Source organism: Uloborus diversus, chromosome 7, assembly GCF_026930045.1.
Source record: "Uloborus diversus isolate 005 chromosome 7, Udiv.v.3.1, whole genome shotgun sequence".
Taxonomy (NCBI): Eukaryota; Metazoa; Arthropoda; class Arachnida; order Araneae; family Uloboridae; genus Uloborus; species Uloborus diversus.
Window position 1 is genome coordinate 158,278,547 of NC_072737.1, and position 26,890 is coordinate 158,305,436.

The 26,890-nt window shown below is 33.6% G+C and overlaps 1 protein-coding gene across 1 annotated transcript; it reads right to left on the reverse strand.

Moving 5' to 3' along the window:
* Positions 1 to 224: 224 nt before the first annotated feature.
* LOC129226073 (monocarboxylate transporter 12-like) lies at positions 225 to 25,882 on the reverse strand. The gene is made up of 7 exons (XM_054860660.1): positions 25,687 to 25,882; positions 16,902 to 17,045; positions 15,838 to 16,107; positions 11,800 to 11,936; positions 9,912 to 10,242; positions 4,720 to 5,007; positions 225 to 1,106 (listed from the first exon to the last, which is right to left on the reverse strand). Exons 1-7 carry the CDS (start codon positions 25,880 to 25,882, stop codon positions 979 to 981), a joined length of 1,494 nt encoding a protein of 497 aa, XP_054716635.1. The 3' UTR covers positions 225 to 978.
* Between the last annotated feature and the right edge of the window lie 1,008 nt (positions 25,883 to 26,890).

A 26,890-nucleotide genomic window follows, 5' to 3' on the forward strand; every position in this document is an offset into this window, starting at 1 on the left:
GCTAAGTAAGCATTCGTATCGCATGCCATAGGCATCATGTATCTTATTAAAAACATTTATTAATGAATATCATACAAGAAAACCCAAATAGATTTTTTAATGCCAAAACAACAAAGTGCATATATCATTAACAAGCAACAAATTCAATATTTAAAAAAAAAAACACACATTTTTTTTATTAATGAACAAATAATTTTTTTCAAATTACAAGAGGAAGAAAGAAGTTGAACAAAAAATTAAATTTTCCAATTATTGCTCCTAATTTTCCTAATATTCATAATTAAAGTAAGAACTTAATTCTTTGTTAATTAGATTCAAAGAAAATGCGTTCCAACGTTCTCTATTGAAATATAAAATTAGCACTATAAATATTATTAATTTTGAATATTTTTTTGTTTTACTTTATGTGTAGTAATATTTCAGAAAAAAAATTATGTGTTGAAAAATTTATTTTATCGAGTGAAATGTTTTTTCGTTCTTAGTACGTTCAAAACATTCTCTTATAAACATATTTATACACGTGTGTGTACTGGTGCTATAATTTTACGAGAATATAATATTTTCAAAAAATAACCTTATAGTCTCAGTAGATTTCTGAAAAATTGTGCAAAGTTTAAATGATAAAATAAAACAGCAAAAATAATGAGAGCAAGGTCATGATTCTGAAACAAATGTACTTAATGACTTACACAGAATATATGACACCGAAATCATAAAACACCGCAAAAAGGGAAGTATTGTGCAATGATTTTTCTACTGGTAGAGATGCCGAGTACACGTTTCCGAAGTAGCTATTACACCATTGGAGGATAAGCAGCTTCTCTGAAGGTGAGCTTTGAATAAAAGCAGAAAATAGGAACTCATATATGTTGTGTTATGGGGGAGTATTTTCCACCCATTTTTCAGTATCGAACTGTCAAATGTTAAATTTTGGAGAAAAAGTTTTTCATAGTTCACTTAGGGGTTGTGACGAAAACCTCAGTCCTTGCTTGGACCTATCTTGTTTATTTGAGGTTCTAAGAACCACATAGCTCCAAAACTGATGGAGAGTGCACCTGTCAGATAAAATAAACCATCATAAGATCCAATGTAATCCCTAAAGTAACCTGCGAAAAGAGAAAAAAAATAATTAAGAAACTTTTCGCAAAGATTGAAAATAAATGCTTGAAATTAAAAAATAAATAAATACGTACATAAAACACATGATTAAAAATAAGGAACAAATAAATGCTTATAATGATGTGAAATCAAATCAGAAGATAAAGCAAATACAATTCTGAACAACTTAATGTTACATAAATCAATAAATTTGCTCAATTTTGTCCAAAAAATTGCGTAAAATGTTGTGAAGTGAAGTTTGAACAAGAAGTTCTGTCTAGAACTAAACGAGCCTACTTTCCCGTATACCCATACTACTTTCTAGTACCTGATCAGTATTCTCAAAAATAACTAAAATCGAAATTTTTTTCAAACATATTTTTTTAAATATTTTAAGCTGATTTCTAGGAATAAAATGATCCTCACTCATCTAAAAAGATTTGATGCGTAAAAAAAAATAAATAAATAAATCAAAAAAATAAATAAATAAATAAATAAAATAGCAGCACTTTTTTAACAAAGCAGCTAATGCACTTTTTTACATTAAAAGAAATCTTTAACAGCTTTCAAAACGAAAAAATAATAATTAAAATTAATAAGCTTATTAAAATAAACACGTCATATCAAAAAAAAAAAAAAAAATCGTTTCTTTTTCCCCTGTCGCCAAAAATAATTTTTTAAATGAATTAAAGCACTTACCAAAATAATTAAAAACAATAAAATGTCAACTTAAAAAATAATTTTCATTGAAAACAAAAATCGTCTGCGCATATCTGTATGTAGAAACATAAATGACTTCGAGTTTATTCGCCGAAAACTGAATACCTAAATTAAAACTTCAGCGTAAAAATAAAAACAAGTCACATTAACAATAATTATTTCACAGTTAAAACCATAGCTGCGGAGTCGGAGTCAATCTCATTTTGGGATAAAGGAGTCGGAGTCGAATATCCAAGAATCGGAGTCAGGCATTTGTCCTCCGTGTATAAATTTTTGCCAAAGCTACGAAGTCCGAGTCAAAGTCGGGGAGTCGGAGTCCGATTAATTTTCGGTCACAGGAGTCAGAGTCGACGTCAAGTACCCCTAAATTCTCTGAGTCGAAGTCTGGAATTTGGCGTCAATAGCTATTTCCAACAAAATTTGTTTGAAGTAAATCCGCTTTCAAGTACGGAATCTACATTGTCTTTCAGTTTCCCCGTAGGCGCTAATGTTAAGGGATTTGAACTGTTCAAAATTGAACGGAAAAATGTTCAAATCAAAAAGATATCTTATATACAACTGTTTCATCAAAAGCTTTTGCTACAAAGTTTGTTTGAAGAAAATTCGCCTCACAGTTCGGAATTGCCTTGAATTTCCCCGTAGGCGCTAATGTTAAGTTTTTTTGAACTGTTCAAAATTGAACAAAAAATAGTTCAAATCAAAAAGAGAAATATGGGAATGAGGTGTCCTTGCCGAGATCTTTCGAACAAAAAAAAGTTTGTTCGGATCGGACTATTCATTCAAAAGTTATTAGGGGGGACAGACAGACAGACCGACAGACATTTTTCCCCATCTCAATACCCTACTTTCCAATTTTTAATTTTTCAATATTTATCTAACTATTTTATTTATTTTTGACTTTTTTTTTGTTTTTCGTGATATTTTTAAGATGCATTAAGCCTTCTTTCATGCTTTTTTCTTCTTTCTCTGACTTTTACTGGGATAGTAGGCTAAAAACGAAGGCAGGGTACTAAAAGTTAAAGTGAAAACGTAAACTACTTTACACGTCCTAGGAATTTTAAATGGAAAAACGTAAATTTACGCGATACGTCTAGATATTCCAAATGGAGAAAATAAGAATTTTTGAGACACTTCCCAGGAATTCTAGATGGAAAACCGTAAAAACCAGTACCGTAGAAATTCTAAATAGGAAAAAGTAAATTTAAGCAGCACGTCCTATTTATTCTAAATGAAAAAACGTAAATTTACGTGATCCGTCCAAGGAATTCTAAATTTAAAAACATAAGTTTACGTAGCACGTCCTAGGACCTCTAATTGGAAAATAGTAAATTTACCTGACACGTCCTGTGACTTTTAAATGGGAACGGGTAACTTCATGTGACACGTCATGAGAATTCTAGATGGAAAACGTAAATTTACATGACACGTCCTAGGAATTCTAAACGCAAAAAAGGTAAATTTACTGGACCCGTCCGTTAATTGCTAAAGGCAGACAAGTTGGCTAGAGAGTGCGAGTAAACAAACAATAATCATGCTTCGATGGAAATCGCACAAAATAACACAATTACGTAGATTCCGTTTGAAATTCAACTTTAATGAAAATAGATTTTCCCGATTCATCTTCGCTCGTATACTTAGCAATCAGTAACTAAATCTCGTCTCGGCGAATGAATGGGGTCGTTTCCAAAATTTTAAAATTATTTTTTTCTGAAAGAGCATGCCTAAAAATAAAGGATCTGACCATTTTTAAAATAATTTGTTCAAGTTTAATATTTTTAAAAAATTACTTAAATCGGTGCGCTTTTATCGTTTACGTTTCTGTCGTGTGACATCACAAATGATGAAATGCCATTCACTGTTGCCATTTAGAAGAGCAAAATATTTCATTCGCATCTTTACTCACGTGTATTGGAAACGATATGGATGATAGCAAGCGTAGAGCGCAATTGCGCTCTACGCTTCGCTTAATTCGCTTCTTGATTATAATAACGTGGATACGCAGTAGAAAGATGCGCCAAAATGCATCATTTGTGACGTCATAAACAAAGACCACGCCTTGTTTTCAAAATCGGACATTTTAAAAACTTAATTAAAAAATAACTGTTGGGAAAATGAAAGTATTTTCTGAGTTCATGTTATTTTTTTTAACTCATTCTATCCATTTCAATGACTAAAAGTAGTACTTTTGACTGAAGGAAACAACCCCATTACGGATCGTTTGGGTTTTCATAAAAGGTGGAATGAAGTAGCAGGCAAGAGTTTGCTTGAGAAGAATAAGTGATCTACTGTATCCGATTGCGTCATAAATTTAGTAACAATTTTACGGGAGCACTAAACGGACTTCGCTTTCCTAGTCACTATATTACTCGTTTTGCCTTATTTATTTACTTTCTATTTATCTTCACTTTGTTTGGTCACTTTTTTATGAAAAAAATGAATGTTTTGTCTTTTTATTTCGAAAACATGCCATTCCTTTGAAAAGGCGGTAGGTTCCAATCTCATCTTTAGCACAGTTCCTACAAATTTTGAACTCTAATATATCCTTGAGTTTTGGTCACAAAGGTTTAAATTTTTTTGTGTTTATATTTTTTTTAATGAAGATTATTTCTCTAAAAGCAAAGTAGGAGACTTGAGGGCTGCATAAAAAGTTAGTAAGATTTCCTTTTTTTTTTCAGTATTTTTTTTTTTTTCACTTCAAACTTTTAATTTCTTTACTTTGCATCGTATTTTGAACATTTTTGCAGTTGGAAGTATGCAACTAGGATTAGTGGTTGCGAAAGTAGAGGCCTTTTAGGTTAAACTGGGACACGCTGTATATCAGAGCAGACCTATTAAAAATTTTGAAAGTAGAGTTAATCGAGTGGGCTGATGAACAACAGTCAAATAAAAATAATGACGTACCGATCAAAGAAGGAATGCCAAGAGACAGTATGCCGGGGACGAACCCCAGGCATCCAATGGCTACAGATTGCAGCTCTTCATCCACAAATTTGTGCACCAGGACAGGAAAGAGTATCACATAGCTGCCAGAAATGGCTCCATACAGGGTTAACAGCGTCAAGTATGTATAAAAAGCACTTGAGAATGGAAATAAAACAATGACGACTCCTTGTAGCATGAGAGTCCATGTCATGAATGCAGGTTTGCTCATGAGGCCTTTGTCAGTGATCCAACCAAAACAAAGTCGTCCTACAGCAGATTAGAGTCGTTATTAGCACATTAAGTATGTTTCTAATACATAAGAAATATTCTTTCTAAAAGTAGAGTTTTGCGCTTTTTTATGGATATTGAAATGTGAAGCACCGTTTATACGTTTCTGAAGGGACTGTATGAAAAAAGCGTATAAATGAAAAAAACGTATAATAGGTATGCGTTAATATGTATTAAACTCTGTAGTGACCAAATTAAAAACGGTGTAATTGATAAAAACGTATAAAAGATAAACGTTGCTTCACTGTAATTATATTCAAGAATTTCAAGGCAAATACCTTTTTTTACTCCACGGTCACTTTTCAATTCTTTGCTGTTAAGTTAGGATATGCAATTAGTTTATTTTTAAAACATTCCTTTCAGTTACAATGGGATTGTTTCCGAACGTTTAAAAGTTTTTTTTTTTTTTTTTTGTCTGAAAGAGCATGCTTAAGAACATAGGATTTAATCATTTTTAAATTAATTTGACAAAGTTTAATAGTTTTTAACAATTATTGAAACGGTGCAATTTCATTGTTTACGCTTCTGCACATGACATCATAAATGATGAGCTGCCATTTACTGATGCCATTAGCCCAGAGCGTACCATTTAATTCGCATCTTTACTCACATGTACTGGCAACGATATGGTTGACAGCAAAGCGTAGAAAGCAATGTTTAATTCGCTCCTGAGTTATCATAACCTAGAAATGCGGTAGACAGCAATCGTAAGCATTCAGCGCACCAGTGGAGATGCGCCAAAGTACGCCATTTGGGAAGTCATAAAGACCCCGCCTTATTTTCAAAATCGGACATTTAAAAAAATTAACTGAAAATTAAGCGTTGAGAAAATGAAGGATTTTCTCGCTCCATGTTTGCTTATTCTATCAATTTCAGTCACTAAAAGTAGTACTTTTGACTGAATAAAACAACCCATTATAGAGAGAAAGATTGATTTCCTTTTTCATCCGTACGAGGAACAAGGAACGCATTGCCTTCTAAAAAATAAAGAAGGTACGCATATTTATTGATCATATTCATCAGTATTTGAATCAAAGACTATAGCTTCGCTAGTTCTATTATTTTTGTTTGAATGTTATTGTTCTCTGTTATTAGAATTAAAATTGGTTTTGCTTAGAGGGGGGGGGGGACTACGTCATCAATGATACTGACTCATCACCGATCAAGTCACCGATATTTTGAAACTTTCCGCTCTGAAATATCGAATTTTTAAATAAAAACTCATGCATGCATGGTATAATGCCTTCATTAGTTCAGCCATGACCATGATATCGTTATCTCTTTTTGGGGTTGTAGACAGGGCTGTAGTTTGGGGCAGCCCGAAATATTTGTTTTATTAATACACAAATAATACAAATGTAATGTAAATTTGTATTAAGAAACCACCTTCCCCTTTCGGGATTCCCCCTCACCAAAAGAACCAAGGTGCGTTCCCCGAACTATTTTGGTCCAACTACAGCACTGGTTACAGGGACGGGTAAGGCACGGGTAACACACGAGGCGGGTAGTTGAATCAGTTTTTCGAAAAAGTTGACCGTCAACTAGTAGTTGACTGGCGTTTTTCGTTGTTGCATTCACACGAAGCAACTTAGTTGAGTCAGTTTTTTCGAAAAAGTTGACCGTCAACTAGTTGACTGGCGTTTTTCGTTGTTGCGTTGACACGAAGCAATTTAGTTTAATCAACTTTTCTGCTTGAATAAATATTAGTAACGTTTTCCTACCATTTATTTACGACGTTATGTAAATTTAAAGGTTAGCAATGATTTTTCTTTCTACCAATAAGAAAAAAAGCCTTTAACCTTTGGAAAACAAATCACGGAACAATATTGAAAAAATTGTTGTGTAGTTGGAAAAAAAATGTTAAGTGTGCAAAACTTCAGACATAATAACGTACTTAAGATAATAAAGTTATGGCATTAACGTAAACTACAGTCTGAGTAAAAACTTTAAGGCCAGTATAATTTTCTTTGAAAAAAGGAAAATGAAATTAAAAAGCTTTTAATATTATTGTATTATTAATTATTAATGTTCATTGGTAAGAAATAAAGCAACAGGCAGGATTTGTAAAGCATACAATAACCAGAAAAGCAGTGGTTTATTCAAAGTTAGCATTTCAGCTTGAGTAAAAACTTTAAGGCCACTAGTATTTTTAAAAAACTGCAAGTACTTATACTGCAATAAATGTCACCTCAGTTAACAAGATTGTGGAAACCCTTCAACTTCCAGTTTTGTGATTAATTTCTTCAAAGTTTTTGTCCTACTTGTGATGATATCGTAAGGTAAAAAGTTAACTGTTCAAGAAAGAGGGCAGATTGAAGCTTTTTCTTCAACAAGGATAAGTAGGCGCATTATTGCGAAAAAATAGGAAGATCAAAGACTGAAGTCAACATTTTTGTTTGATTTAAACACAATTAGGGTAAAAAGAAAACCCGGGAAAACTTAAAGCTTTGTCCTCGCGTCATGGAAGGAGAGTTTGGAAATTATTACATTATACCAGAAAAGTACTCAACCAGGAAACTTATTCAGACGATAGGTTTAAATGTTTGTCAAAAACGATATAGGACTCATTTAGAAGGTATGGAACTTTTACTAATGCTGCAAAATTGCTTAAACCTCATTTACTGAAAATGTACAATATAGAGCGTTTCATCTTTAGCTAGGAAATCATGACCTGGGATAACCAATGAATACAAATAATTTTTCTAAGGAAAAGAAGTGGAGTTTGAATGGACCAAACGGACGGAAGTACTATTGGCATGATTTACGAAAAGAAAAACAAATATTCTAGTCGCGCCAATCAGATGGAGGCTCTGTCCGAACTTGAGTTCTTTGCTTACAATGGTGTGTGCTCAGTTGCGTTTGTTTCAGGTAAAATGAACTCACAATCATATCAAAATGTCCTCCCAAGTCATCTTTTACCAAATACTGAATTTATTGCCGTAGAAAATTGAAAATATCAGCAAAACAATGCATCTATCCATCCGAGTAACAGTGTAAAAAATAGGCTCCAAGTAAACAATGTTGAAACTTTCAAATGACCAACTAAGTCTCCAGATCTTAACCCAATAGAGAACTTATTAGGTGACTTAACAAGAAGAGTTAATGCAAAGGAGAGACATTTTACTTCATCAATAGAGCTGAAATCTACCATCGAAGATGAATGGTAAAAAATACATCCCGAATTTTGTCAAAAACTAGTTTCATTCATGAAAACAAGAATATTTGAAGTAATTTGAAGAAATGGCTCACACACAAGCTTATAAATATTTGAATTTTTGTCCTCATAAGCTTTTTTCTATGTTGGCCTTAAAGATTTTACTCAGGTTCAAATATTGATCTGTAATATTTCCTGATAATGAAACACTTATAATTAAATTTTTTTGTCCTTTTTACTTGTATTTAAGGTTAATAATTATCACTCATACGATTTTTTGATCCTAAGATTAAGGTGTGTCCATTTTCTCAAAAAAGTGCAGTGGACTTAAAGTTTTTACTCAGACTGTATTCTAGCAGAATTTCTAATATACATTTTTCAAATAACAATAACAATAGTAATAAATAAGGGGGACAGGTAAAAATGAGAGAACCTGTTATAGTTTTCCGCGGATCGTTGGTGTCCCGCCGGACCAGCGGTTGCGAATCGCTTAACTAGTGGGAAACTCACTAAAAATAGTGAACTGAAAAATAATTATGTATGAACATAAAGATAAAGCTTTAACTTTTTAAAACTTCTATTTTTTCTCGCCTACTCAGAATATATTCAATAAATATGCGTACCTACTTTATTTTTTAGAAGATTTTATACACGTAAAAACATTCATAGAATAACAGAGGTAAAAAAAAATAACCACGATATGTCACGAGTTTAAATTTAAAACAAAACTGAAAATGGTAACAGAAACAAGCAGTTGCAAAAGTGATATTTTGAAGAAAAAAAAATGATGTGGACACCACACTACTTCTTTTTACATCTTTTAAATAATCCAGGCTTTTTAATAACTAAAAAAAAGGGGGGATGCATGCACTCATGTACGCTCCCATTACAGGAAAGGGAACAGACGAAATACAGTTACTTTACCCCTAATAGTGCCTTAGAGTAAGCAAGGAAACACTTCAAATATTTTCAACACTAGTTTATCGCTGCAAAAAAGCGTTTTACCAGGGATTAATTTTCCCAACATCAACGTCATTTAATAGATAACTCTCTAAATATCTCCAATAGCCCCAAATTGTAACCAAATTCGAAAAATAAAGTTTTTCGCCAACATGGCGATATAGTGCCAAGTTGGTGACAAAACTGTCGACCAAAAGCTTAGCAATATATCACCAACATCCGAATGCAACCAAAAGGAGAGTTGCACACCTTGACCCCGCTAAGACCCCACAAATTTCAACTTTCTACAACATATCGCTTTTGAGTCATGTGAGATACGTACATACATACGCACATACAGACGTCACGAGAAAACTAGTGATATCAACTCAGAGATCGTCAAAATGGATATTTCGGACGGCCATACTTCTTAGGCACATATGCACATGCTGTCGAGTCGAAAAAACCAACTCTACATTTATTCGGGGTGAGCAAAATCAAAATTTAGTGAACATTTTTCTCAAGTACAGCACTTCCTTTGCTAAGTACAAGGAAGTAAACACTTGTTATGAAATTAACAAAACACTGGTATTGTCATTGTCAGATACTATTAATACAGTAATATGTAATTTAGTATTAGTTCTTGTTTAATGTTCAGGTCTCTGAAGGGTAGATGAAGTTTGTGAAATAATTTACGACTTTGAGGATCATAAAATAATATGTCAGTCTATTTCGAAAATTTAAGCACCTAATGTGCACAATATGAACATATTTAGCTTCAAATACGTACCTACCAAATCTCCGAAAGACATGCCAGTAATTAAATACTTTCCCTGCGATTCTTGCATGCCTTTGTCCATACCGTAATCAACCATACACGTTATGATTGGTGATAAAATTACAACATAAACTGCCATACTGAAGCAAGTTAGCACGTACAGTGGGTTTGTGCATAAAGACATTATACTTCCCATAATGCTCAATAGCTTTGTCTGTTTCTGTTCAATCTTTGGTTTGCTTTGCAAAGAGAGCACATTTTCAGGACAGGAACCATCAGTGGTTTTCTTGAAAGCAATCGCAGAATCATCAAGGGGAGGAGAAACAACAATTTTCTGAAGATTCTGAAAATATACATAAAAGACAAGTATATTAGGAATCCATTATTATTAAGTTAAATTTACAAAATAAATAAATAAGAACTGTGTGTCGTATAGACACGCGATAGACGCCACGAACCTCCAACAGACTCTCCACGCCACGCGCTTGTTCTTTCTAAGCCTAACTTAGGCATGTTCACAACACAACTTTAGCGTCAACCAGGTTAATACTGGTACCGTTTGATGCAGGAAATCCAGGGGAAGCCATTGCGCTCTGTCTCACACCTTTAAATTTTAAGGGGTGGAAATCCAAGGTTAAAAACATTAAAACTATCGATTGTCACCCGCCTCATGCAACATTGAGCCCTTGCAAGTGGCAAGCGAAGCGATCAAGCGGTAGAGCCCCCAAATGGACTATAAACGAGAAAACTAATCAATATTCGAAATCCGCTTTTTAATTGTTGCCAAACCAATTAAAAATAATAGTAATTTAAAATTAACGTTTGTTAATAAAAGTTAACACGGATTACGCATTTAGACTCTCATCTGGGGGGTTACAGCCAAAAAAAATTTAAGAAAGATTTTCTAAAAAATCTAAATTCAGTAACTCTGAAAATGTTCAACAATATGTCTTAATTTATATTTAAACCATTGAATTTCAACGAAAATAAAGCCTAATATTGCGGGGAGGAGGTGGTTACATATGTTTCGATGGCAAATTTTACATTAACTGCATTCATAACTTTGTTTATAAGTTTTTTTTTTTGGCATGTGGGGCGGGAGACAGCACAAATTACCGACGGGCGACACCCACGGGTGGCATTAAAGCGGGGCAGAAAGGGTTTGGAGCCCCTCTCCAAAATTTCAACATAAGCCATGTCTGAATAATCGTTATTACAAATTTAAAATCTTCACTTAAAATTTCTGCAAGTTTTTACCTGCATTAGTTATTGCTATTTTTAGTTATTGAAATTATAACAACGTATTTTATTAAATAAAATTTCCACCTGTTTTCAGTAGAAGATGAAAATATGAATTCTCTAAAATGGTTCATCGAATTGTAAAACAGGATGTTTTTATGAATTTAACTTGTTTTTGTTGTTTTGTAAACTGGAAAAAAAAAGGAAGTAAAAGTGTCTTTCTTTAAATTAAAGCATTAAAATAGATAAATTTAATTAACCCCCTCTCTAAAATTACCTAAAATTACACATATACGCGCTCATGGTGAACCCCCCCCCCCGCTAGGAACGCCAATGATTCAATACAAATATTTCCGCTAATTATTAGCTTTTTTTAAAATTCAATTATTTATTTATTTTGCCTACTTTTAAACCAAGTACCTATTAAACATGTTCTTACGTGAATCAATTAACCAAAGTTTTGATGCACAAAAACTGCAAATTACTGCAAACACTTGTTTTGGTGTAACAAGAACACCGTTTTAAAGGTGTTCCTTGTAACACCAAAATACGTGTCTGCAGTAATTTGCAATTTTTGTGCATCAAAACGTTCACTAATTGATTCATTTAATTTTCAAGCACAAAGGTATTTATTTGTTATTTTTTCGTTATATGCTCTTACCTGTTTTATTTTAAAACATTCTTCTTCGTCTGAGCTTTTTCGAGCTGTCTCGTCATGACGAAAATGGTTCAAGTTTTGGATCTCATCTCGATACAACGTCTCCCTTCTCATGCCGCTTGAAAGTTCATAATAGTATTCTGCGGAGAAGAGAAACAAAAGACTTCATTTTTATTGGAAAGGATTTTTCAAAGCTGTAATTAAATTGCTAAAGAATTGTATGAGTTAAGGACAAGAGTCGGGTGTGTCAGGGTAAAAAGAGACAGAATTTCAATGTTTCAACTTTAGACCTCTTCCTCTTTGTTCTGGATGAATGGGGTTGTTTCCTTCAGTCAAAAGTACTACTTTTAGTCACTGAAATTGATAGAAAGAGTAAAAAAAAATAACATGGACCCAGAAAATACTTTAATTTTCCCAACAGTTAGTTTTTAATTAATTTTTTAAAATGTCCGATTTTGAAAACAAGGCGTGGTCTTTATGACGTCACAAATGATGTCCTTTGGCGCATTTTTCACTGCGTTTCCACGCTATGATAACCAAGAAGCGAATTAAAATTGCGCTCTACGATAGCTATCAATCCTATCGTTGCCAATACACGTGAGTAAAGATGCGAAATAAATATTTTTCTCCGTGAATGGCAACACTAAATGGCATTTCATCATTTGTGACGTCACACGACAGAAGCGTAAACAATGAAAGCGCGCCGATTTAAGTAATTTTTTAAAAATATCAAACTTAAACGAATTATTTAAAAAATGGTCAGATCCTATGTTTTTAAGCATGCTCTTTCAGGAAAAAAAAAATACTTTTAAAATTTTGGAAACGACCCCATTGAGAGATAACATTTTGTGCATTGTGCCTAAGCCTACATTCTCTGAGGATAACTAGGTATGAAAAATTTGATTTTATGTTGGTTTGTTAGCGAAGTAATCATTTTTACATTATTACCCAGTGTTTCCTTTTACTCGAAGACTAGAGTGTAAACGGTGACATCCCATTTCCCCTTTCTGGTTGATGAAGGTGGATAACCGCAACAAATAATCACTTGAGAAGCTTAAGACGTTCTACACCAGCAACAATCAAACTGTGGCCCGTAGGTCGCATGCAATCTTGTGAATGCTCCACATCTTAGTTAAAATCATTGAAAAAGAAAAATCATACATTGAATGCGCTGAATTCATGTAAAAGACACACCAGGATGTAATTTACATTTTCATAATTTACATTTTCATTACATAAAACTTTCATCTCGAATGAAAAACTTTTATTTCTTAAAAGTTCTTCGTTTTCATTTACCCCAGAGTGCAATATTTTGGGGTTAATGGAAACCCTATAGCTGAGAATTTAAAATCTATGTAAATATTATTTTCAAATAAAAAAAGAATCGACTTCAAAAAACAAAGAGGAACTAAAAAGTAAAAAATAATTATTCATACTTGTGATTTTACGTTTTGCAGTGTTGTTTTTGGTTTGTGTAAAGAACTGTTGTACAAAGCGCCCGCCCTCTTGTGGGAGAAACACTTTGCCAGAATGAGAAAACGCGAGAGAGGAGTCGGATGCTTGAGCGGAAACAAGCAAGTGTTCCAGACGGGAACTCTGTAGAAAATTATGTTGTGGTTCCAGATGGGAACTTATACTTCAGTGTCAACTATTTGTGTTTAAGTGTGTTCGTACTTGTACTTGAATTTAGTGTGAAATTAAATGTGAGTGTCGTCGAAGAGAAGGACTTGTCTTATTTGTGTAAGCAACAAGAGTTGGAAGATCTATATTTACATACTTACATACGATTTCCTACGCAAACGTATGAATCAAATTTATTTTGCAGTTCCAGTACAAAAATCAACTAAACTAAACACCCAGTTAATAAACACTGATTTTAATTACTATACGATAAATTACTTTAATACCTAATTATATACGATCTCTAAATTTTTAATAACCATTTGAAGTCGGAGGCTCCTACAAACTACTACCTAACGTAACTGACAACCCACCAAATCCTGAGTAAAACACTAATTTAACAAAACTCTAAACCTACTCAGTTACGTTAGGTAGTAGATTATAGGAGGCCCCGACTTCAAATGGTTATTAAAAATTAAGAGATCGTATATAATTAATTAGGTATTAAAATAATTCTTCGAATAGTAGGGTGTTTTTTGAAGTCGGTTCTTTTTTCATTTGAAAATAATTTATTTTTTGCTTTTTAGTGGTGTAAATATAAAGTAAGTACGTAGGGTAGAGCATGTGGTGCACTCCTTACGTACACCTCGAATGAGAAAGCGTCGAGCACAGGAGTCTGAAAACAGCCAAGATGAGCAAAATAGAGAAACAAATAGAGCACAGCGTCTCGGACTTTTTCGAAGACTGTGCTGAAAGGCTTTTTCAAATGCACAATTATTTACAAAGAAAATTGTCTTCATCATCATTTTGAATTTATCAAAGTATGCTTTCCGAAAAAAATTCACGAGTTACTAACAGAAATCGTTTTATTTGCCCAAAGAACTTGAAGAGTTTTCTTGCTTTTTCAAGGATCACATCTTTGGATACCGACCTGATGGCCATGGGATCACCTGGGAAGTATATACCTTTTCAAACAAGAAAAAAAAAAGTATTTTCCAAATTGGTCTATACGTGTTCGAGTTTACAGGGGACATAAATAAAAAGATTCCGACGAATTGAAAACGTCTTTTTGAAGTTTGTTAAAAAAAAGAAAAAATCTTAATGCGCATAACATTTTATATGATTGGCACAAAACACTGATCTTTGTTCCTCTAACGGATTTATTTGTGAGCTAATTTAAATAGAACCATATAAATATCAATGGTTTTCTTAACTATCTTATATTTCACAATAATACGTCACGTAACTCGTGAAAAAAGTCACATTTCTCTTTACTTGGCTCCGTTATAGATCAACACCATACTAGAAACATGGTATCTAGTGATGTTGTATATATGAAGATCAAAATACTACTAGAACAATGATATTAAATAAATATCCTTTTTGCTTCAGAGGAGTCTTTATTCAAAATTTGCGATATGACTACTAATGATTAATGCAGGGGAGTTATTTAGGGGGCACTACCCTAAAGCAACAGCCCCCTAAAAAGAAAAAATACCCCTCAAAACACCCCCCTTATTGGGGCACTCTGATTAATATTAATGTTTTATGGAACTTTCTTTAACACTGAGTAAAGAAAGTACCTTTGTTTTATGGCACTTTCTTTGACAACGGATTTAATATTTAATCATTTAGTATTGAAATTAAATGAAGTTTATTGTTTTTGGCCCATAACGTTTTTCTAAAGAACAAATATGGTGAAGCAAAGGTTTGGGACCTAAGTTAGGTCACTCCTATCCATTAAACAAACAAAAAAAAAAAAAAAAAAACAAATATCGTTTCACTAAGAGAGACGCTATGAATTTACAAACAACAAAGCGCGAGTACGATATTTGAGAAGAGTTTCCTCGATTTCTCCAGTATCCCTCATATCCGGACTTGAAGATCATTAGACGACTGGGAGAAGTATATCGTTTCAAACAGAAAAAGATTTTTCTAATCGGTCCAGGTGTGTTCTATGTTCTAATAATCGGGGAGCATAGTACATAAAAAAATCCCAACGAAGTCTGTTAATTAGTATTGCCATAACAGCAAATTAAACTAACGGTGTCATGAAATATTAAATCTAGAATACTAGTCCAACTTCAGAAATCGGACACCAGTTACGATATATTTATTAAGGAATATAAACTGAATCGTCGGAGGGGGTGGGGAGGATTTTTGTCTTCAATTCCCCTTGAATTAAACACTAAATATATTTAAAAACTGAAATATTAAAAAAAATAATAATAAAAAAACTTTAATGACTAAATGAAAACAAATGACGTACGAATGGACCGAAACAACTACTCATTCGGAGATGAGTAAAATAGAAATTTTGGCCGAAGTTTGAGTGAAACTTTTTTCGCGATTGCAGTGCTTCCGTTTCTATGAAAAAGGAAATAAAAACAGTAGATAATTTATATTTTGCCATTTTCTTACTTTGTTTGGCATATCTTTCCGAATCTTCCACCCATGGAGGAGCTTTGAGCAGCAGAGACGACGGTAGTACGTGCATGATGACTCCAGCCAGAATGAGAAACGCACCAGAGAGACCATACGTATCTAATATTTCTTCGAGCAGGAAGGGAAAGAGTAAACTGCCGAAGCAACCTCCGGACTGAGCAATGCCAGATGCGGTGGCCCGATGCTTGTCAAAATATTGATTGACCACCACTTGGAACAGGGTATTCCCCATCGCGAAACCAAGACCTGTAAGAGAATTATTTTGTTAGTCAGCGGCATCTGTTTGTAGGATATACGTATAGAAAAGATTGTCATATTAACAATGAAATAATACCTTATGAGTAATGTTAAGTCACCCATGCATGAGCAATGTGTAGTATATTACAAAGCTGCTGGGTTAGGTTTGCCCTAACAATAGCGGCTAGTCTTTTCCGATGACTTATTTTTGCTAACAGTTTCAGAGAATGAATGTGATATTAATTTTGCAAAAAAAAAAAAAAAATCTTTTTAAAAAGATATTATTGGAATTCAGTTTTAACTGTCAAAGATATATTTGAAATAAATTTGCAAAGAAAGCTGATTGAGAGAGAAATAAATCTGATGTTAAAAAATCGTTGAAATAAGGGAAAGTAGACTGTTAATTCTTGAAGGAACTTCTTTTAATGAACAGAAATAAAACCGTTTCTTGTTTTGCTAAAGTAAAAAACAAGGCAGTGGTTTAGTCCAAGGGGACAAAGAGGAACGGTGTCACCTCCATTCTTTATTTTAACTCAAACATGCCCTTAGTTTTTAATTAAAGTTCATATTTATTCTTAATTACCCTTAAGTTCGAATCTTTAAGCGTCCCTCCATCTTAAGTTGAAAAATTATTTTGACCACATTTTGGGTAATTTCTGCTACCAAATCCTAACCCAAATACATCTTTATTTTGTTGCTAGTAATCACTTAAAGATCTTCGAAATCATCAAATTTGTTTTGAAAATAATACAATTGTGTTTAAAAATAAGGGAAAGGATAGATTGCCATCCCTTTTCATGTACCGTGAATTCCTCCCCAGAAGACAGTCAGGCAGGCGATATTCGGAGCAAAGAAACATAGGGCTGCTCCAATAGATGCGATGACGCCGCCCGAAAATGTCACAACTTGAGCACCATACCGCTGACCCATCACACCAACAAAAGGTCCTGAAAAAGTACATGCAACTAAGCCATTAAACATAATGCAAATAATAAAGAATTAACGTACATACATTAAAAGATAACCTCATAAATGTTCGAGAATTTATCTATTATTGTAAACAGGAATTTAGAAATTTAAAATAGATAATACAATCAATATTGCAAAAACCATAATTTGACATACACATGTACTGTCCAACCACGGATTGTATGGAATTTTCAAACATCCAGATGAGACGAATCTATCTGAATGGGGGGGGGAGTAAAAATTTGATGCACTTATTCCGCTCATTTGAATGAGACTCTGCTTCTGCAAAGTTGACATCGCTAAAAATAATAGATTTGTCCATTTCCGGCTGTAAAACGGATGTTATTCTTTCCATACAATCCGTGGTCAGACAGAAACGGAGCCCATTTCCAATGCAGAAATAGTTCTTAGCCTTCACCATAAAGCAGTAGCTGCTGCTTGTTTGAAATTAAAAATATTTTCTGCATTGTGCATGTAATTTTTTTTGCGAGGATGAATTTTACGATCGTCAGCGAACCTCCGCCAGAAGCATTCGGTCGAAGCTTTTGCATTGAAGTCTCCAGTTGGTGGTTAGGTGGTTTCGGTATAGTGTAGCTCTGGTAACTTGATGCTTGACTTTGGACGAGCTCATTTATGTTTGTGTAGGAAGAGGAGAAATCCTAAGATTAGCACAGCGTCAATAACCGTTATCTGTACTCAAGTCATCTGTACTCCGTTTTGACAAATGGAACGGTTTAAATCTCATTGTTGGAAGTCAATTTATCAGAGCCTGACCACAGTTTGAATACGTACCTGAATACAACTGTAAATAACGAAACAATGTGGGTATTTTATCGTTTGTTTCTTCTATGGAAAGGTAAATGTTTTAGGGGTGCCCACGCCCTGAGAGCAAGGGCACCCCCTAAATATCGCAACCCCCCCAAAAGCAAGAGCCCCATCCCAAAATGAGAAAAATACCTGTCACCCCCCCCCCGTACAAATTTCAATGATGCAGTCTGCGCCGTGACCCAACCCCTTCCCTATGGGCGCCCATTTGCAAAATTTTAAGGGGAGACTCAGATATTTTCTCCATCGTTTAGCGGGATATTTTCCCCATGGAAACCGATTTGATATGATGACCTATTAAAATTTGATATTTTTAATAACTTATTCATTATTGGCTAGAGAAGAAATGTTTTTTTCATTTTTGCAACGAGAAAAATACTAAAAGCAAGGAAGGTCTAATTTTAAAGGAGGCCTGAGCCCCCACTTGCCCCCCCCCCATAAGGGCGTCCTTGCCCTCCCCCTAGGTGGCGCCCCTGTCTCTTGTAGAGATCCTACATATGGAGAGACTAGCTTTTACCCGCGGCTTCGCTCATGTTGATGTAGTTTTTTTTTTATTGATTCAAGTTAATGTTCAACACAGGCAAAGGTCAAATAGTTACCAAAAAATGGTTTGTCCCCAGTTTTTGTAATGCCTGTAGCGCCAAGATTTTTGAACACTCATCTCTACCGAGTTATCATAACTCTGTCTATCGAATAAGTTTTAATATGTCATTTTGTTTAGTTTCATTTTCTATTTTTGCAATTAAAGGCAGTGTAAAAATGTAAAATATTAAATCCAAATCCGTTATTTATCGCCAAAGGACCGCAGTATCATACATTCGTCAGAGACCTTGCCAAGTTAATAAAACCATAATTTAAACCAGTAGATTATATTAAGTAGTGGGAAGTGGGAGCTAGTATAGTACGTACCAAGATTTTGATCCTTTCTCATTAAATAATCCAAAGGCACTCGCGGGAGCGCGTTTCTAATATCATAACTCCGGACAAAACGTCTCGGAGAAACACAGAGCTCGGGAAAGCTCTTCTGCCCTCAAAACTCTATCTTCTCTTCTTTCCTCTCGAAAAATCCCAACTCCCCGTTTTATACCGGGGGATGCAGTTCCCTGATCGGGACACATTCTCTGAGGATCATAGTTCAAACATCTGGAGATCCAGCTTCCAGGAAAACCCTATGTTTTATGGAGTACGGAGTGTCGCAAAGTGTCAGAATGGAATTTTATTATTCCCAAGTCCTCTATTTTATGGGCTCGAAAATGTCAGAACTTCAGAAGTTATATCCTGCAGCTGTGACTTGGGGACGGGGAAGCGTTTGAAATCTCCGAAAGAAGCTAACCCCTTTTGACCCAAAGCGGGAGTCATAGAAAATTCCAAGTGTCGCTTACTCAAATACAAGCGGTGGGAAAACTTTCCCGCCAAAATGCGTTTACTTCTAATTCTTTATTTTATGAGATGCAACTGTTAGCAGAATGGGGGAGGATGTCCCTTTCCAGGCATGTGGTGCAGAAGGTCAAAATCGGGCCCCACAGTATCGTCATTAGCACTTATAAAGATTTTTTTTCTCAAAAATGTGTTCATAAAGATAGAAAACAAACATTTATAATCTGCACATTTCATTTCATAAGATTTTTTTTCTCAAAAATGTGTTCATAAAGATAGAAAACAAACATTTATAATCTGCACATTTCATTTCATAAGATTTTTTTTCTCAAAAATGTGTTCATAAAGACAGAAAACAAACATTTATAATCTGCACATTTCATTTCATAAGATTTTTTTTCTCAAAAATGTGTTCATAAAGATAGAAAACAAACATTTATAATCTGCACATTTCATTTCATAATATTGCTTCTAATTTTTTCGATACAATTTGAGGCAGAAGATGCATTACGGTCTACAGGGAGTGAGCATCTTTGGACATAAGTTTGCAGCCGTTCCGAAGTTGTCCAATCTCTCTGTATTTAGGATCCCTATTGTAAAGACTTATAGTTGAGCAATTAATCTTCTTTTTCAGAACAAAACACGAGATAAATCGCAAAATTTTTTTTGGAGGTATGCTTAAGGTGAAACACCTTTATTCCTGAAAACAGTGATAAAAACAAGTTGGCAACAAAACTTGGCGACCAAAAAACTGGCAATATATCGCCAAATTATAACGCCACTTGAGTATACATCGAAATTAACAATGATTTCCCCACAAAAGGGGGCGAAAGACCCCTTTAGAAACACCCGAATGAAACCAAAAGGAGAGGTGCACAACCCGACCACACTAGGAGTCTACGTACCAAATTCCAACTTTCTAGGACATAACGTTCTTGAGTTATGCGACATACATACGCTCATACATACGGACGTCACTAGAAAAGTCGTTGTGATTAAGAGCCATTGTCTGTAAAGATCAGGCAGGTTGTGATTGTTGACATTTTTAATTTTCTTTATTTTTGCAAATGTTGTTCCTTATCATGAATGCAATGTTTGTGCAAAATATGAGCTTTGTCTGCCTTACCGTTTTTGGGAAATTAGTTTTTTTAATTTAGGGGGCGTGGCACATTTTGCGTGTTTTTCAAATTTGCAGATTTTAAAGTTCTTGTTACTTTAAGCGCCCCTATAATGACATGGATTTTTAAATTCTATACTATTATATGATCTTCTTAGATACTATTACAGCTGTCAAATCGGTGTCACAACGAGGGCGACGGCCACAAACTCCGTTTAAAAATGACCTAAAATGAATTTTTTTACTACATTCAATGCCAATTTTCTCAAAGCGCCTTTATGATGACACCAACGTTTTTATATCAATTCCTAGCTACACTTGCATACACCAAAAATATGTAATAAAATTGGTGTCACTATAAGGGCGCCAGAAGATATTGGAACTTTTATGCGATGAATTTCACAAAAATGCAAATGTTTAAAATCTAACTACTACTCTCGCCCTCATAGCAGAGATCTGAAACTAATTAAGTTTGATAACCAACATGTTCGTCTAACATATGAAATAAAAAAATCGGTGTCACTCCTATTACTTTCGGAAATATAATCATTCGAAATTAGTATGTTATGGAGTTATTTAAAAAAAGACTTTTCTAATTCCTATGGCTTTTTGCACGGTTTGTTTTAAAGTTTAATAAAAAATTACAGTAGTGACACCTAAAATATGTTTCTAATACTTTTTATAAAAAAAGCTTTATAAAAAGCATTAGAAACACAGTAAATCGATATTAGGTACAGATGGACATATTGTGTAATGTGCATTATGGCTAAAATAACCTTACTATATTTATTCAACCATACTAATTTTTTATCTGTTATTTACATTTAAAATGCAACTATTTATAACATAATGTCTTAAATAGTGATGAACATAATGTATTATATAGCGAGCATTCAGAATCTGAAACATAATTTGAGGATGACGTCGACTAAAACAAAGAAAACATAAAAAATCAAATCGCCCAGTTTCAGAAAGACGGTCATCTCTTATTGATATTTGGTAATTTTGTAGCACTAAAGCATGGGAAAACATGGTATTCCGGAGAAATAGTAGAATTTGACCATTTGCTAATCTGAATACAACTAGCCCCCTCATAGCAGAGATCTGAAACTAATTTGATAACCAACACGTTTGTCTAACATTTAAACTAATATAATTAGTGTCACTCCTACTACTTTTGGAAATATAATCATTCGAAGTTAGTATGTTGTGGTGCATTTTTTTATTTATTATTATTATTTTTAAATTATATTATTTGGTTATTTATGTATTTTGTTAATTTAATGTTATCACACCCAGATAGTGTTTTGACCATATTTATTTTTAATTTATTACAAAGAAGCAACGTTTAACATAAACAGCTTTGGGCAGTAAGAGCGTCTTTATCTTGAATAGAAAATGCTCGTTTGATATAGGTACAGGTGAATCTATTGTGCATAATATGTTTAGATTATCATACCAATACTCGCCTTTTTTCCAGTCAAATAAATTTATTTATTCCAATCCTTCTTGCCATGCATTTGACCTTTACTTGCAAATGGTCAACTTCTACTATTTCTCCGGGATACCATGTTTTCCCAAGCTTTAGTGCTACAAAATTACCAGACATCAATAAGAGATGACCGTCTTTCTGAAACAGGGTGATTTGACTTTTTTTATGTTTTCTTTGTTTTAGTCTGCGTCATCCTCAAATTATGTTTCAGATTCTGAATGCTCGCTATATAATACATTATGTTCATCACTATTTGAGACATTATGTTATAAATAGTTGCATTTTTAGTATAAATAACAGATAACAATTAGTATGATTGAAAAAATATAGTACGACTATTTTAGCCGTAATGCACATTACACAATACGTCCATCTGTACCTATATCGATTTACTGTGTTTCTAATGCTTTTTATAAAGGTTTTTTTTATAAAAAGCATTAGAAACATTATTTTAGGTGTCACTACTGTAATTTTATATTAAAGTTTAAAACAAACCGTGCAAAAAGCCATTGGAATTAGAAAAGTATTTTTTTAAATAACTCCATAACATACTAATTTCGAATGATTATATTTCCGAAAGTAATAGGAGTGACACCGATTTTTTTATTTCATATGCTAGACGAACATGTTGGTTATCAAACTTAATTAGTTTCAGATCTCTGCTATGAGTGCGAGAGTAGTAGTTAGATTTTAAACATTTGCATTTTTGTGAAATTTATCACATAAAAGTTCCAATATCTTCTGGCGCCCTTATAGTGACACCAATTTTATTACATATTTTTGATGTATGCAAGTGTAGCTAACCAGGAAACATCACGATCAAGGAAATTCAAAAAAATTCCAAATTGGTGGCATTCGAAAGAGCATTGGGAAACATGTTTATGACACTGAAACTACGTGCCCTCGTGACCACGTTATCGAAATATGATGTCTTAAAAATTGCCGAAATTTTTAGTAAAGTCGCCAAATTTAGCGAGTTTTGTTCAGAAATGGAAGGTACGGCGCGAATTCAACATCTGCATCTGACAAGACATTTCACTTCCATATTTGGTCACCACCAAAGCTCGTGAGAAATATCGCATTAATTCTTTACTCGGGGTGACTACCATGGCGCGGGGTTTCGTGGCACAGATTGCGGCATTAAAATTTTTAGGGGCTTGTGTTCCGGGATATTAACGTGCAACTGTATAGGGGAAAACGCCACAGCCCGAAATATTTGCTTTATTTTATTGTAAAAACAATGGAATTTTTTGTTATTCTTAAGACTGTCTGTTAAAAAAATGATGTCTAAAACTTTTATGCTTCTGCGGGTGAAATATTTCCACTGAAAGAGTTTATTCGATGATGAAACTGTTTTGAAAAAAATATGATAACCGTAGAGAAACGGTAAACACACTTTAAAGTCTTTTTTTTTTTTTTTTTTTGAAAAGTCGTAAATCTAAGTCTTCAACAGCATCTAAATACGAAGAAAACGACATTTTTAAAGATTTCAAACCATGTTCTCAAATTAAAAAAAAACGATTTCTGTCAGTTATTTCCAGTGTGTTTTTCGTTATGTGTATCGTTTTCAAGTTATGTGTAAACCCTCTAACAAGTCAAATAAAAAAAAAAACTGTATTGATTTTTATTTTGCTCGTATTTGAATTCCCTTTTAACGTGAAACATAATTGGTAAAAGTGACTTCAGTATTTTTAAAAATGACTAAATAACCTGCAATATGATGTGCATTTACGTTATAGCGACTTTCAGTTGCAGTGACAGACTTTTTCGAACTACAGGGGTTGTTGTAATGAACGTCGACTATAAAATTTTTGATAAGAATCTGTTATGAAGTAATTTCCGACATCGTTAGTTTGCTGTGCAAATTTTTGACATTTACTATCCGTTGTTTTCTTTTTTTTTAGTTATTATTTTTTTCGATTTTAAATTAAACATTTTCGCTAGCAGTGGTCAGACAATAAAACTTCATGAATGATAATAACTTTTGAAAAAATAAATAAGAGCTGGGATACTACAATCCATGATCATGTTCTTTCAACATCAAAAACTATCCATTTTATTTTCAATATATAAGCTTTAATAAGCATGTTTTTTTTTACTTATTCATATTAATTCTCGTACATAATTATTAATTACTTACAACACATTTCATTACAAGAGTACAAACTTAAATTAGTTAAGTAAAACACACTTGAAATGCACTTAAATTCTGAAATGCATTATTATCACGATTACAAAGTTAAATCCTACGTTCAATTTCGTTATAAAGTTGTAGCTCCTCTGGATAAAGCTCACTAGTTTCCATTTCACAGGCTTCATAGTTACTTTTTAATTTTACCCACACAAGTAAAGGGTTAATTCGAAACATCGTTTACGCGCTTTGCAGATGACCAGAAATGGAAATGTGAGTCTTGCTAGACGCAGGCGATGAAATCACGTGGTATTTTCCATTTCTTGCCAAGTCTTTAAATTTGGCGAATTTTCGTAAGATTTCGACAGACTTTGACCCCCTATATCTCAAAAACAAAAGGACGAGGGCACGCAATATTTGGGTCAAATTTTTTTCTAAAGATACTCTTTCGAATGCGACCATTTTAAACTTTTTTCATGATTACTGAACTCGTGATGTTTCCTGGTAAGAATTGATGTAAAAACGTTGGTGCCATCATGAAGGCGCTTTGAGAAAATTGGCATTGAATGTGGTAAAAAAATTCATTTTCGGTCATTTTTAAACGGAGTTTGTGGCCGTCGCCCTCGTAGTGACACCGATTTGACAGCTGTAATATTATCTAAGAAGACATATAATAGTATAGAATTCAAAAATCCATGTCATTATAGTCGCGCTTAAAGCAACAAGAACTTTAAAATCTGCAAATTTGAAAAACAAGCAAAAATGTGCCACGCCCCCTAAATTAAAAAAATTAATTTCCCAAAAACGGTAAGGCAGACAAAGCTCATATTTTGCACAAACATTAAATTCATGATACGGAACGACATTTGCAAAAATAAAGAAAATTAAAAATGTCAACAATCACAAATGCCCTAAACTGCCTGATTCTTACAGACAATGGCTGTTAACTCGGGGATTGTCAAAATGGATATTTCGGGTGTTTATACGTTCTTAGGCACTTATCCGGGTGTGGTCGGTTGAAAAAAAACTCAACATTCATTCGGGGGTGAGCAAAATGGAAAATAAAGCGGAATTTTGAGTGAAAATTTTTTCGCGGATACAATACTTTCTTTTTTTTTTTTTTTTTGTAAAAGGAAGTAAAAACACGCACACAATCTAATCAGGAACCTCCTTAAGTACTCCTTTTGGAAAGGGAGGGGGGTGGAGAGGATTCAAAGAAACTCTTTATTCCCGGAACTTCAAACTTTGGCTCTTATTTGAGATATATTCGAATATAAGAAACCATTATGTATCATGTATCATAATATGAAGTATCAACTTTCGAAGAAAAAATTTTGTACTAAAAATTAATTTGCACGGGCTGCGGAAGTGACCGAACGTACAACTTATTTTTTAAATTTGAGAAAACTATTTAAAAGATAGTTCATATTATGATACATAATGGTTCCGAATATTCGAATAATGAAAGCCAAGTTTTTAAATTCCGGGAATAAAGTAAAAATGCCACACCCGTTCAAATGAATTGATTATAATCTAAGACATCAATTTTCACTTCGCGTATAATGCAGTCATTAACCTAAATTGCAAATCATATAAAATGAATCAAACATCTTCAAGGAAGGTTTTCTTTTAAAACATTCCAACATTTAAGAATGCATTTGAATTATTTTCACTTACCTGATAAACATCTAACTATATTTCGAATTATAAAAGGCAAAGTTGCTGTTTTCCTTGATACTCCATAGTCTGCGATGATGACCACATACAAAATACCTATCGCCCTTCCTACACCAGATAAAATCATATTGATGAAACAGGCAGAAAACGCAATAAGCCATGCACGACCTCTGTCAGGAACTTCGAACTGTGACATTTTACTCGCCACACTGTATTACGTCAACCTTTTAAGTTATAGCTCTTAAATAAGTCCATAAAGAAATGAATCGCACAATAATAGCGTTCATTGTGGAAGCTGTTTAGGATTGAAGTATTAGTGAAAAGGGAAGAAAACAGCAGACGATATTTAGAAAAATTTTTGCAAGGCTTTTTTTTTTTTTAATTCCGTTAAAATCTAGGTGGTTTCGACTCCTGGAATTTTAGAGCTTTCGATTGCTTCTCCGAATTTTTTACATCAAAATCAGTCCGACTTCAGGACTTGGCAGAACTCGCAGAGTTGTGAAAAATCAGGTAATATAACCGAGTCCAATTCTTAGAATTTTTAAGGCTTCGAATCCGACTCCTTTACTTCAAAATCAGTCCGACTCCGCAGTCGTGCGAAAATCAAACTATTGCAACATTTCTTTTATTTATGTTTCTTTTAAAAGAATTTTCAAAATTTCAATTAAAAAAATCTATTAAATTTCTCTCAGAGTTCATAACAATCTTTCCAAGCATAATTTAATTCCAAAGGATATCAACGTTTTAGAATTTTTTACCACAAAAAAATTACAAATGTCTCAGAACAAAATGAAATATGAATTCCAAATTCAATGGACAAAAAAAGACGTTTAAATATTATTTAAATCCACTTGAAATATTACGAACCACTGTGGAATGAAATTGAGTGAAAACATTTTACGGTTCCAAGTATGTCATGCCATGTTGCTGCCAAAAGCAGTGTCAATAAACAACAATATGCATGGAGCGATCTCTAAGCGGAGGAAGAACTAGTGAATTTGACCTTGCTTCTTTCCGTTTCTTCTAAGAAACACGTTCCGGTTTGGAATGGTTTGTTCGTTTTTTTTTTTTTTTTTTTAATTTTTCTCGCCAACACGCGTCATAAACACAATGAGGTTGTGAATAGTTATATTGACTGGCGTGTTGAGAGTGTCTTGCTAGAACTTAACTTCCGATTTCGCTCTTTAATTCGGAAGTTTCAAGT